Source organism: Salvelinus sp. IW2-2015, linkage group LG4q.1:29 (genome assembly GCF_002910315.2).
Source record: "Salvelinus sp. IW2-2015 linkage group LG4q.1:29, ASM291031v2, whole genome shotgun sequence".
Classification (NCBI taxonomy): Eukaryota; Metazoa; Chordata; class Actinopteri; order Salmoniformes; family Salmonidae; genus Salvelinus; species Salvelinus sp. IW2-2015.
Window position 1 is genome coordinate 62,357,343 of NC_036842.1, and position 12,919 is coordinate 62,370,261.

At 42.9% G+C, this 12,919-nt stretch overlaps 1 protein-coding gene across 1 annotated transcript in view; it reads right to left on the bottom strand.

Moving 5' to 3' along the window:
* The window catches only part of LOC111960977 (voltage-gated potassium channel regulatory subunit KCNG4-like), an 88,498-nt gene extending 75,947 nt beyond the window's left edge, over positions 1–12,551 (bottom strand). Inside the window, exons 1-2 of the mRNA XM_070443009.1 lie at positions 12,053–12,551; positions 7,284–8,188 (exon numbers count right to left, since the gene is read on the bottom strand). Of these exons, the coding sequence (XP_070299110.1) occupies positions 7,284–8,033 (750 nt within the window). The 5' untranslated portion in view covers positions 8,034–8,188; positions 12,053–12,551. The remainder of the gene's footprint in view (positions 1–7,283; positions 8,189–12,052) is intronic.
* Positions 12,552–12,919: the final 368 nt, after the last annotated feature.

The following is a 12,919-nucleotide window of genomic DNA, read 5'->3' on the forward strand; positions in this document are numbered from 1 at the left end:
GGCTAGTACTCTGCAGGTTGGATTGGTCATTTAGAAATTTGATTTTATGCAGTCAATTTGTTTTGGCAAAGCAATTCGAGTAACCAGTTGACTTGATTGGAAGTCGCGTCTTCTACGGAATTCCATTAGTAGGCTTAGGAAGGGAAGTGAACCTAGGTACTGTTCTGAATGTAACGTATTAGCATTGTAAACTATCGTGTGCTTTTTATTGTTGTTATGATAATGCCTTAAGACAATCAATTGGATTTGGATAATCTTGTCGGATCTATCGACAAGGATGACGTTGGAGAGTCAGAGCAGGTACGGGGAGTAACATTAATAAATCACGGCATGGAAGAGACATAAACAGCTTAGCAATACAGAAAAAAAGTCGAATGCATGACAGACGAGGGACATGAGTGGGAATGACTGAGGTCTAGTAGGGAGGAAATGAATCAGGTGATGAGAGTCCGGATGTCAATACGTGATTGGCGCGTGTTCCAAGTGAAAAGGCGTGTAACGTGTGGACATAGCGCAGGAGTGAGTGATGCAGAGGATTCTGGCCTCAAAGCGCCGGGGAGGGGAATGAGCGGGAGCAGAGTGACGATATATCGTCTCATTCAATTTAATAAGTAAATTGTCTGAATCCTTACTCTTCCAGTTTCTTCACATTAAATTAGATTTTTTAAATCTTTGAATTTTGAAGCTTAGATGTATCCAACTTCCCCGGTTAAGTACGTGTATGTAATTCCCAGATAGCCTATCCAGGTATGATTAATCATTATGATTGATAATAATTTCAATTTGGTTTGTTGCATTATTCAATTCCAATTCTCACAAGTCTTCTCCCCCTTTCTTCTTTATTTGGTAAGTCGCTTGATGGTTCATTATAATGTATAATACGTTTCAATTACTCGTTTTGCACCTTCCCACATATCCAAAACAGATCTTTGGAAAATAGGAAAAACCTTTTCCTTTCAAATGTTCTAATAATGTGCAAGGGTAGTCCCAATCGCCACTAATTAGTGATCCACGTATAATGGATTGATCTCTGAACTCAGGCAGTGATCACTGAACATTATGCATTTAGTGGAAACACGAGAAATTACAAACAAGCCTTCACAAATCATCATCGGCGCAGTGCCCTCGTCAAAGGTTCTCTCCAGTCTAAGCGCCTGATGTCTTTCATGGAGATTGGATATGGTCCAATACGAGCCAGCTGCACGAAAGGTAACGGTAGACATAAGGACAGTGGAGAGACGGAAGCAAACACTCAGACATAAAGTCGAAGAAGACTGCGTTTAACGAAACTGATTTATAAAATAACCGTCTTCACTTTTAATGATGCAAGACACGAAGTATGCATGTAGAAGGGGTGTGTAGTAGGATGTCCCTGTGGGGTATCCGTATATGTATCATGCGAGGGTTAGGTTAATAAACAGGCTGGAGCTAGAACCTCGTTGTTTGCGTCCTTATTTTAGATCAATACAATGGTGTCAGAAGTGGTTTTAAAATTCAATAAACGCTGAAGGACGTACCAGGTAACTATACTTCAGGCTGTTTCAAAGCAGGGAGGGCACAGTGTTGGAGATAAACAGGCATATCATTATTTTGCTACTAACGAGCAAGGACTAAGTTACTGCTATGCAACATGTTGCAAGAGAGAAAGCTGGCGGGATTTCAGGGTTTGCGACTCCCAAGTTACAGGGTCTGGCGCAAACAGACAGGCAGTGGTAGTGCTACGGATTTCGCATTAGTCCCGGAGAATTTTGTTTGTATGGACATTCACGCCATACTGCGAAACAGATAATCAGCCGCTGTCTGAACGTGATTATGTTCGTCATACTTGATCTGCACAAACATGAGTGAAGTGCTGTGGGTTCTCCTGGAAGAGAGAAGTTTATCCGGCTCAGTAAAGCCTCAAACATAAAATGTCCGCAACGCTGAAATGGACTAATTCTATGAGAATTAATGAGGCAGAACACACCTCAATTCAAACTGTTGTTAGAAAATACAACTTGTTAGAAAATWATTTGAAATTGACATGTTGAAACATAGCCTATAGATAATTAGCAGGCAGCGTGTTGACTGTCCTGTTGCGTAATAATCACATTTTGGAACAGTGAGTGCATTCTGACATCACGTGCATAAAACAACTCACGCTGGGACGACCGTTAGAGATATTTGGAACTCACGTGTGAAAAGGTTAACACACATGCCGCTAATAAATAGAACCCTCCATTCAGGAGGAAAGTTATTAGAAGTCATGAACCATGATCACACCGCCTACGACTGGTTCAGTGCTTACAGAGTAATTCCGTCGTGGATAACATAACTATGAAATAGACTCCTTCATATCTATCGCCACTACAATGGTGTAAGACACATTGACTTGTAGTAAAACCACTACAGGTCCCCTTGGTATATGGCTTGAGGTCGGCAACGATTCTTACTGACACGCGGTCATTGACACAGAAATTATCTGATGAAGTCAGACTCATTCTGAACAGGCTTGTAACATCTGCTTCCAACTCACACCATCAAACACATAGATTCCCTGAACGCAGCTCACTTTACAGCTCACTTTCCAGCTCACACTCTCAAATCCCTAGATCCCCTGAACGTGGCTCACTCTCCAGATCCCAATCACCTGAATTCTAATCACCTGTTCACACACCTGTATGTCATTATCACACACTATTTAGTTCACTTCGTTGCACCCCATCACTGTGGGGTATTGTTTGTTTTGTGACACATCTGTGTCACATCTGAGTGCTGGGTTTCCCGTGAGTTACTCCTCCTGTGTTTGATAGTTTTTGCCTATTCCCTGCCTGTACTTTAGCCTATCGGCTTTTCTGTTATCTACCTATTGCCTGATCTCCCGGACTGCGTTACTATCCTTTTCCCTGCTTGTACTGTTGCCCRTTTGGACCCCCTGTGTATGACCTTCTGCCTGCCCCTGGACCCAGCTACCTGCCTCCTCCTGTGGTCCTTTGCAATTAACACCTGCTACGCCCTGCGCTTGAAACCAGCTCTTTGTCTCCCCTCGTGCTCATTACAGGTTGCAGCCTACCAGGATAACTGGTTTTCTTTCTCTTGGCATGTGCGCTTGTGTAAGCATAAACACACACATACAACAATATTTAATGAGGATTTATACTAGGATCACTTGAGGGCAAAATACCAGCCTTGGTAAAGTTGGAAATTGACTCTACAGCTAAATTAATCACCAGAGGTCCATAGGTCATCCCTATAGACTGTCCGAAGCTAGTGCCTTACAGCTGTAGAGTTATCATGTAGTTATCAACTTAGGATAGTGCCCTAAGCAACACACTGCTAAGTAGGATCACCCTAGATATGACATTAGACAAAATGCCACGATAGAGTCATTTAGCCAAGARCGTGGATGTACAGATCCAGTCAAAAGTTTGGACACACCTACTCATTCAAGGGTTTTTCTTTATTTTTGCTATTTTCTACATTGTAGAATAATAGTGAAGACATCAACTATGAAATAACACATATGAATTCATGTAGTAACCCAAAAAGTGTGAAAAAAATCAAAATATATGAGAATCTTCAAAGTACCCACCCTTTGCCTTGACAACTTTGTACTCTTGGCATTCTCTCAACCAGCTGCATGAGGTAGTCACCTGGAATGCATTTCAATTAACAGGTGTGCCATCTTAAAAGTTAATTTGTGTCACGATCGTCGTAAAGATGAGACCAAGGCGCAGCGTGAGTAGAGTTCCACATATTTTAAATAAATCGAAACTCACCAAAACAAAACAAATAAAGAACAAACGAAARGTGACGCTACTGGTATGCACAAAGGCAACTATACGTAGACAAGATCCCACAACACAAACGAGGAAAATGGCTTCCTAAATATGATCCCCAATCAGAGACAACAATAAACAGCTGTCTCTGATTGGGAACAATATCAGGCCAACATAGACATACAAAAACCCTAGACATACAAAACTAGCGTACCCACCCTAGTCACACCCTGACCTAACCAAAACATATAGAAAAACAGAGATATCTAAGGTCAGGGCGTGACACTTTGTGGAATTTCTTTACTCCTTAATGCYTTTGAGACAATCAGTTGTGTTTTGACAAGGTAGGTGTGGTATACAGAAGATAGCCCTATTTGGTAAATGGCGAAGTCCATATTATGGCAAGAACAGCTCAAATAAGCAAAAAGAAATGACAGTCCATCATTACTTTAAGACGTGAAGGTCAGTCAATAGGGAACATTTCAAGAACTTTGAAAGTTTCTTCAAGTGCAGGCTACTTTGAAGAATCTCAAATATAAAATATATATACACTTTTTTTGGTTACTACATGATTCCATATGTGTAATTTCATAGTTTTGATGTCTTTACTATTATTCTACAKTGTAGAACATAGTACAAATAAAGAAAAACCCTTGAATGAGTAGGTTTGTCCAAACTTCTGACTGGTACTGTATATAGAATATTGTCAATTTAGATGATTAAGGTGTGTGTTTGTTTTTACTTAGGAAGTGACAGAGCCACAAACAAGTTCCCCATACAACCGCCAGTTAGTGTCACAACGCCACTCATTTGGGGAAGAAATGTAATGATGCATTTTGTAAATACACTTTTATTWAAAAAWAWATATTTAACCTTTATTTAACTAGGCAAGTCAGATCAGGATGGGTCAGATCAGCTTGGCGGTGGATGACAGTAGCCAGGCCCTCTCTTTCCCCTCCAGTATGATCCAAAGGAATGGCTGTTCCCGCTGAAACTCTAACACGTTCAAAAAGTGAATACTGGAACAATATTTCTAACATAAGAATGTGGGGAATGTTCAGAGGGGATCTAAAGAAAAATAATGCCATATTGGGTTTTATTTTGTGATGTCTTTAAAAAAGGTTATAAAGGAAATACTGTACATGAAATATGAAAAACGTAGAAAGTATTTATGTTAAGATAGGAATGTGATTTTAGGAGCCATAAGAGAATCTATCCCTTAAAAACTGTGCATAGTAAGTAGCCGCGCCCCGAGTGAGGTCAGAGAGCGTGTCAGACTGACGGAGACGTCCCTTTAGGCCATTGTGCATAAAAGGATTGCCAACAGAGATTAACATTAGACCAGACAATCACTGGTACGGCTGATCAGCTGTTCTAAGTCAAATATCTAGAAAAGCGAATCTAAGTTGGACCATCCTACTACTCTTCAAATCATCCTACTGTATTACTCTTCTTAAATCACAGTATCTTACTACGCTCATCACCAATGGGAACCGTCGACACGGCTGGCTAGCTATCTTCCAGAGTGAACAACAGTAGAAAAGGGGAGACCCCTTTCGGACATTCGGAGCCATACAAGCTTGCCGCTGAAAGGCCAACAACCTTCCTAAGGAGGGCTGGTTCCGACAGAGATAAACGGCGAACGAAGGCATTCACACTTAACGTTAAATACATTCATGATTTCTTACTTAAAACGGGCGGCGGTTCGTGTGCAAAGTATATGATTACTGTGGGAATAGTTCTAAAATGTATCAACGATAAGTATCCTTTTTTCTCTCTCTTTCCTCCCTCTTCATTTTCTGTGTAAGAAGCCGCCATATGTTGTCAGTCCATTAGGGACCTATTTCTCAAGTATTATGTGTGTATGTTTATTGTGTGTTATTATTTAGTTAGCTAGTAAATAAATAATTAAACCAATTTGTGTACTGAATCATGAGAAGTATGAGGATTTTGCAGATCCTAGAAGATTACGACTGTTCAGAATGATATGATAAGAGGTTATGATTTAATACCTTGACTGTTTGATGGATGTGATAGGTAAAGACCTTTTTAGTTTAATTCGGGAGATGGTAACTCTTTAAAGAACCGCTCTTGTGGTGCCCCAGATTCCTAATGAGTTAATTGTTACATGATTAATTTAATCAGGTAACAATTAAACATAGTTAGTTGATACGATAAATAACAGTCATCAGATTAATGAAAGTAAAGTCACGACAAGGTGATATGATCTTTAACTAGTCTCTCAAAGCACTTCATGTTGACAGAAGTGAGTGCTACGAGGCGATGGTCATTTAGTTCAGTTACCTTCGCTTTCTGAGTGACAGGAACAATGGTGGACATCTTGAAGCAAGTAGACTGGGATAGGGAGAGATTGAATATGTCCGTAAACACTCCAGCCAGATGGTTTGCACATGCTCTGAGGACGCGGCTASMGATGCTGTCTGGGCCAGCAGCCTTGCAAGGGTTAACACGCTTAAACGTCTTCCTCAAGTCAGCCACAGAGAACAAGAGCCCACAGTCCTCGGAAGCGGCCTGCGTCGTTGGTACTGTGTTATCCTCAATAGCAGGCGAAGTAGGTGTTTAGCCTTTCCGGGTGCAAGACGTCGGTGTCCGCGACGTGGCTGGTTTTCCACTTGTAATCCGTGATTGTCTGGACTCCCTGCCAACATCCCCTATACACTTCCTGATGAACTCAGTCACCGTGTCAGTGTATACGTCAATGTTATTCTCAGAGGCAACCCAGAACATATCCCAGTCCGTGTGTGTGTGTGTGAGAGAGAGAGCTTGTGTGTGTGTGTGTGTGCACATACGTGTGTGTGTGTGTGTGTGTGTGTGCGTGCGTGCGGGAGAGCATGTGTCAATGTGTGTGTGAGAGGGAGAGTGTGTGTCAGTGTGTGTGTGAGAGGGAGAGTGTGTGTCAATGTGTGTGTGAGAGGGAGAGTGTGTGTCAATGTGTGTGCGTGAAGGAAAGCATGTCCTGCATGCAACTTTTGATGGTCAGTGACTGAAAGACCAATTTAGCTGCATTATACTGTATGCAGCCAACTGAGAAGAATATGAATCAGTTGAAACACACACAAACACGACAAAAACTATACACATACTGCACACACACACGCATGCATACACACACGTACGCACACACACACACCTGCCATTGGGTGCAGGGTAATAAAGTGAGAAGTAATTTCGGAGCTTGTTCATGCCCTGTTTGTGCTATGGCCAGCATATTGATCATTGTTGTTAATGGACACTCTCTGTCTTTCAGAATAAATCTGATGTGAGGATGAATCACTGTGGCTTTAAGCAATGTCCTTAATCACTAGTCATTATCAATCTGAGTCCAAGGAAAACTAACCTGTCGAGGAGGCCCCAAACACACACACACAAACACACACACACACACACAAATAAACGAGACACACTCCAGTGAGGGTGACAAATGTAAGTTACCTTGGTGGATATTTCTAAAGCTACAGCCTTAATGGCACTATGGCGGTCATTGTTAAGGTTGGCCTCACTCACCCTGTCCTCCTCCTCCCTGAGGTCCGGCATGGTGCTGATACACAGGCTGATGACGGTCACTGCTACCATCACCACCGACAGGCAGGCAAAGATCTTTCCTGGCAGGCCAGACTGGGGATTCTCAACCATATCCCTCAGCTGGTTCATGAACTTGCGATAGCGTGTCTCCTCAACTGGGGGGCGCAGCATGGCGTGCCTCTGCCTTTGCTCTTCCTCCTGCCGCTCGTGTTCCTTCATCTCCTCGATGCGCGTGTACATCTTCCTCTTGCAGCAGCGCTCCATGTAGGTCATCTCTACGCCCCAGTAGAGCAGCTCATCATGTAGTGACAGCACGCACATCTCCCTCAGCATGCGCAGCTTCCCCGCWGCCAGGAAGTTGAGGATGACGCGGAAGGCCGAGGGGCTGCGGTCAAAGAAGAACTCTCGCCGTGTCTCGTCGTAGTCGTCACACACGCCGGCAATCTCCTCTGGGCTGCTKAGGCCACAGAGCCGTCCCAGCCGGGTCAAGGGAAACTGCTCCAGRGTGCTCCAGGGAAAAGTGTAGCGGTTGCCTCCCACGTTGATGACCGCTAGTAGACCGTGGTCCACTGACAGTAGGTCCTCTGGTCGTCTGATGAACTGGGCCCTCTGGTAGTAGACACCCTTGACCGTCTCCGTCTCGGGGATCTGGGTGAAGATGGCATCGAGGCTGCTATCATCGCTGGCCGAGAGGTTGCTGAAGTCGTGGTTTGCATTGCTGATGATAGGCATGGTGGCATCGGGGTGGGTGGCCGGCTGGGCTGGTCACACTGGGGGCTCAGTGGCTGGTCTTGATGTTGGGCATCCTGGGGCTGGGGATCAGGTGAGTCCCTTCAGACTCTGCAGAAGGATCAAGCGGGTCCCAGGCTGGTGGCGTCATGCAGACACTGAGAGAGAGAGAAGAYAAGAAGGACATTAAATCTCAGTTAGACTGCAGTGGTGTAGAGGCTCCTCCTCGTCTACAGCACATCCCTAGTCCAGAGACTGACATCAGTGAGTCCGTAATGGATCAGAGCTCTGTACTGCACTGTCAAATAAAATACAATTGTATTTGTCACATGCTTSGTAAACAARAGGTGTAGACTAACAGTGAAATGCTTACTTACGGGCCCTTCCAAAAATTCAGGAAAAAAAAWWAATYACACAAGGAATAAATACACAATGAGTAATGATAACTTGGCTGTATACACGAGTCGCGGTGCAGCGGTACAAGGTAATTGAGGTAGATATGTACATATAGGTAGGGGTAAAGTGACTATACTAGATAATGATAGATAATAAACAGTTGCAGCAGTGTACGTGATGAGTCAAAAGAGTTAGTGCAAAGAGGGTCAATGCAGGTGGTCCGGTTAGCTATTTAGTAGTCTTGGAGGTAGAAGCTCAGGGTCCTGTTGGTTCTAGACTTGGTGCATCAGTACCACTTGCCATGCGGGAGCAGAAAGAACAGTCTGTGACTTGGGTGACAATTTTTAGGGCCTTCCCCTGACACCGCCTGGTATAGAAGGATGGCAGGGAGCTTAGCCCCTGTGATTTATTGGGCCATCCCCACTACCCTCTGTAGCGCCTTGCGGTAGGATGCCAAGCAGTTGCCTACCATGCGATGATGCAGCCAGTCAAGATGCTCTCAATGGTGCAGCTGTAGAACTGTTTGAGGATCTGAGGGCCCATGCCAAATCTTTTCAGCCTCCTGTGTTGGAGGCTTTCAGCCAACACTACTGTGTTGGTGTGTGTGGACCATTCCTTAGTGATGTGGACATCGAGGAACTTGAAGCTCTTGACGCGCTCCACTATAGCACTGACGATGTGGATGGCGGCGTGCTCTGCCCTCCGTTTCCTGTAGTACAGTACAGTACAGCAGTATGGTCAGTAGAGTCAGAATACACCTCCACTCTTCCCAGACAAACTAGCCCAGACACATCATCTGTCATAATGAATGGGTGTGAATCTCTACCTGTGAGGATGAGTAAAGCTGAGGATTAAGCTTGAAATGTGTGGCTCACTGTGGTCATGTTTATGCCATATGGTATAGTGACAGATATCTAACAGGGCTACTCTTTTCTCAAGATGTTTATGACTGACAACAACTGATCTGACTACTACTTAGATTTGTTGCARAGTGGAGTGCTTTTCACACCTCTACTACTGCACATTTTAATTGTGATATAAAATGTCACCATCAATTTAGCATGTGGGGTATGGCTATTAGCCTATACCTTGGAGAACATTAGGGAGGTGGATAATAGTTGGCGGATAATTACAGTTTAAATCAGCGGTGGGCTACATAATGTAACTCCTCTAGTTCTGCATAGGGGATTCAATAAATCACTCTTGTCAAGGTGTTTCATTTCCATCGTGGTGGGAGAGAATTATACACTATTTATTAATAGAATAACTGGTAATACAGTATTCCCGTCTGATGGTTGGTTGCTTTGCCGAGTGGAAAGTTAATTGAAATAAGTGTTTTAGCGGCGCAGTGGCATTATCAGGAACATTCCCTCCACTGCGCTCACTAGTGACAGACACAGGAGATCAGAGCAATGAAGTTTCCATCTGCTATAGGTCCATTACAAATCCATTGCGTGCCATTTCATGAAATAGCCTAAGAACCATGTAGCCTGAGACACACACACACACACACACCACTGGCATAACGCCATAACGCAGGTCGAAGTTAGGCCCGTATAGACCACCAATCGCTGTCCATGGTGCTGAAATTGAATGGATGATGGGCTTTCTGTGTTGCCAGTGCACGTATATACTTGCTTTAGCTAATGGATATATGTTTATTGGTAGGCCTATTTGGTCAAAATGTTCTAATGTTAAGCCTAACATTTCACGAAACTGTCTCGCAATGCGGCCATTTTTAGACTGTGGGCTGGTGGCAATAATGTAATTACTTGTTCAGTAGGCTAATTAAAGTTGGAAATTCAAAACATTCGATGCAACTGCATGCTAATTTGATATGTAATTCTTATACCAAAAAATATTATAAATATCAAATAACCTAACAATATGGAAAAAAGTAGTCGCTTGAAGATAAATTCAGCCACTATTGTTGWACTATTGTTTTGTGTGGCTAATAGCAAATGGCCTGCAATATTCAAGGTAAATTCAATCAAATTAAATCCAACTTGAGATACTCTACCTGGTCTGCTGAAGTCCTCCTTGTTTGTGTGCAAATGTTTTCCCCATGGCCTGTYGGGGCCTGACTGTTTTCTAAACTGAGTGTTGTCGACCCAGACAGTCTTTCCTGASACATTGTGCATTATATGTCCATTGCACTGCGCACAATGTAAAGGTAGTCTTTCATGATGCATGCTAAGATATAGCATAGACTGTTGATACTGCAACCACACAACTCYAACGCCGATTCACCAGTAGCCTATGCACGAAATCACAAACCGCTTTTTTTGTTCAAGCCCTCAAGAACTGTTGTCTGCTAAATATAARCTGTTTGCATCTGCCAATTTAATGGCTGTCCAGAATCCAGACGACCTGTCCCCAGAGTTTCCTATACATGTAATCTCTTTCTGTAACGTGTTGAGGCCGGCAATTAAGGAGAATGAGACGCTTTATTTGAAGCACAACCCAGTTTACCTGATGTTGCTATGGCAATCAAGCTGTTTTTACATCCCTGTAACTGTCGCTTCTGCGAACTGATCGTTTTATAAACTAAAACTCATAAAGAACTAGGCCTACCTAAAAAGGATTAGGCTATCAGTCTGATATGTGCTTTGACCAGTTGAGTAAGCTCCGCTCATTGCACTGGCGCCGTCATAGCCTTGACCACGGCATTTATTCACCGATATCCCCCTATTCTTTCAAACTGTTAAATTGTTTATTTTTATTAAAGGCCTGAGTCACTTTTTCAGTCAKATTCRTGAAGCCCAAGAAACAAACACTTATTTTCCTAGTAGCCTARATATGGAAAATAAAAAGGTTTATGAAATCGTTTTTGGAGGGTTTCTATCAAAACATCAACATCTATCACAACATCTATCAAAACTATGTAAAAAAAAAAGTACAACGATGACAGGCGCATGGGCCCCCAGAACTCGTGGGCCCACCCGCCTTGCGGGGGCTGCGGAGGTGTGCGATACACACACACACACACACCCACACACACACCACACACACACACACACACACACACACACACACACACACACACACACACACACACACACACACGGGTGATTCTGCATAGAAGTCATCTTTAAAAAGTAAAGGAATTTCTACTTCAAGTTACAAAGCTACATGTCGACAATAATAGGCTATTACAGACTATTATAACAAGTAGCCTATTTTATGGAACCCATAGCCTAATCGTCTTTTAATGTTTTATTATAAAGCTTATCGGTATGTGTTGAATGCCTTGTCTTATTGTCTTGAACGTCCCACTAAAGCATTGGCTGTCACTGTAGAATACTGTAGGCTACATCATTTTAAACAGCGGAGGCTGCTCTCACTATATATCATATAGACTATTGGTTATTTATTTTTAAACAGATCAAACAGCTGTTTTGGTTATTCCAATTTATCAAACGAGGAGTGTAAAGGTGATTGTACTTTATATAACATCTAAGCTACTTGCTATTCTATCATAATAATTTTATTATTTCCAAGATATGATCAGATTTGTAGTTGACATTAAACTCCAATAAGCGCAATGACCATGACAAATAGGCCTACATTATTTGACAGTGAACGTTGAATAATAAGAATGAAGACTAKATAAACTTGTCACGTACCATATTAGTGAAGAGAACAGCTCTCTAGTTCTCAGTCCGTTTGAACAATCAACATCAGTCACTCTCACCGAAAAATACCAGATGCTACATGTTGTATCCACGGGATCCACAGTGTCCCAACCTGTAAACGCGATTAAAAAGTCTTCAAAATARGAAGAGAGAAAATGATACAAGCGGAGTGTCCCGTTACAAGATCCGTACTGCAGAGGCGTTGCGATGCGCGCGCTCCACAGATGAGCACGGGTAGGGTATAGCTTACCCCAAGTTTGCGAAGAGTAGGTGAGTGTCGTGTGTAGCCTAAGTGCCTTTCCCTTACCAGTTAAGTCACCTCACAAAGCCTAACTTTGAGTACCACATTTTGCCTTTCCCTTTACTGCTAATTGCTACGATAATACCATACGATAGATTCGATGGACCCTCTCGTACTATACAGCCCCAGCAAAAAAACAAATGTAGGCTATCCTGATGTAGTGTTTGGTTTTCAGTGCAGCACTGCCTATGGTAGTCTTGTTCTGCGGGCAATAGGGTTAAATCGACTGACAAACTCCGGCGCCAAGCTAACCTTTTCCATCCCGTAGCCAGCAAGCGGTTCTGCTGCTTTGATACTCTTCAAACCTCCCACTGGGGAGCGCGGATCATTTCGATCCCAATAATGTTTTTATGCAGCGGTGGATTATGGTCGCAGTGGGAAATAAGGTCCTTAGTCTGATAATACTAGGCATTAATCTGATATAGACCTATAGGTATTGGTAAGCTCATATAAAATGTAACATATTTAGCAGGAGTATAAGGTAGCCTATGATCATCAAATCATTCTAAAGGAATGGTCAATGTGGTGAATTCTGGGAAAGGGTTTCATCATGTCTT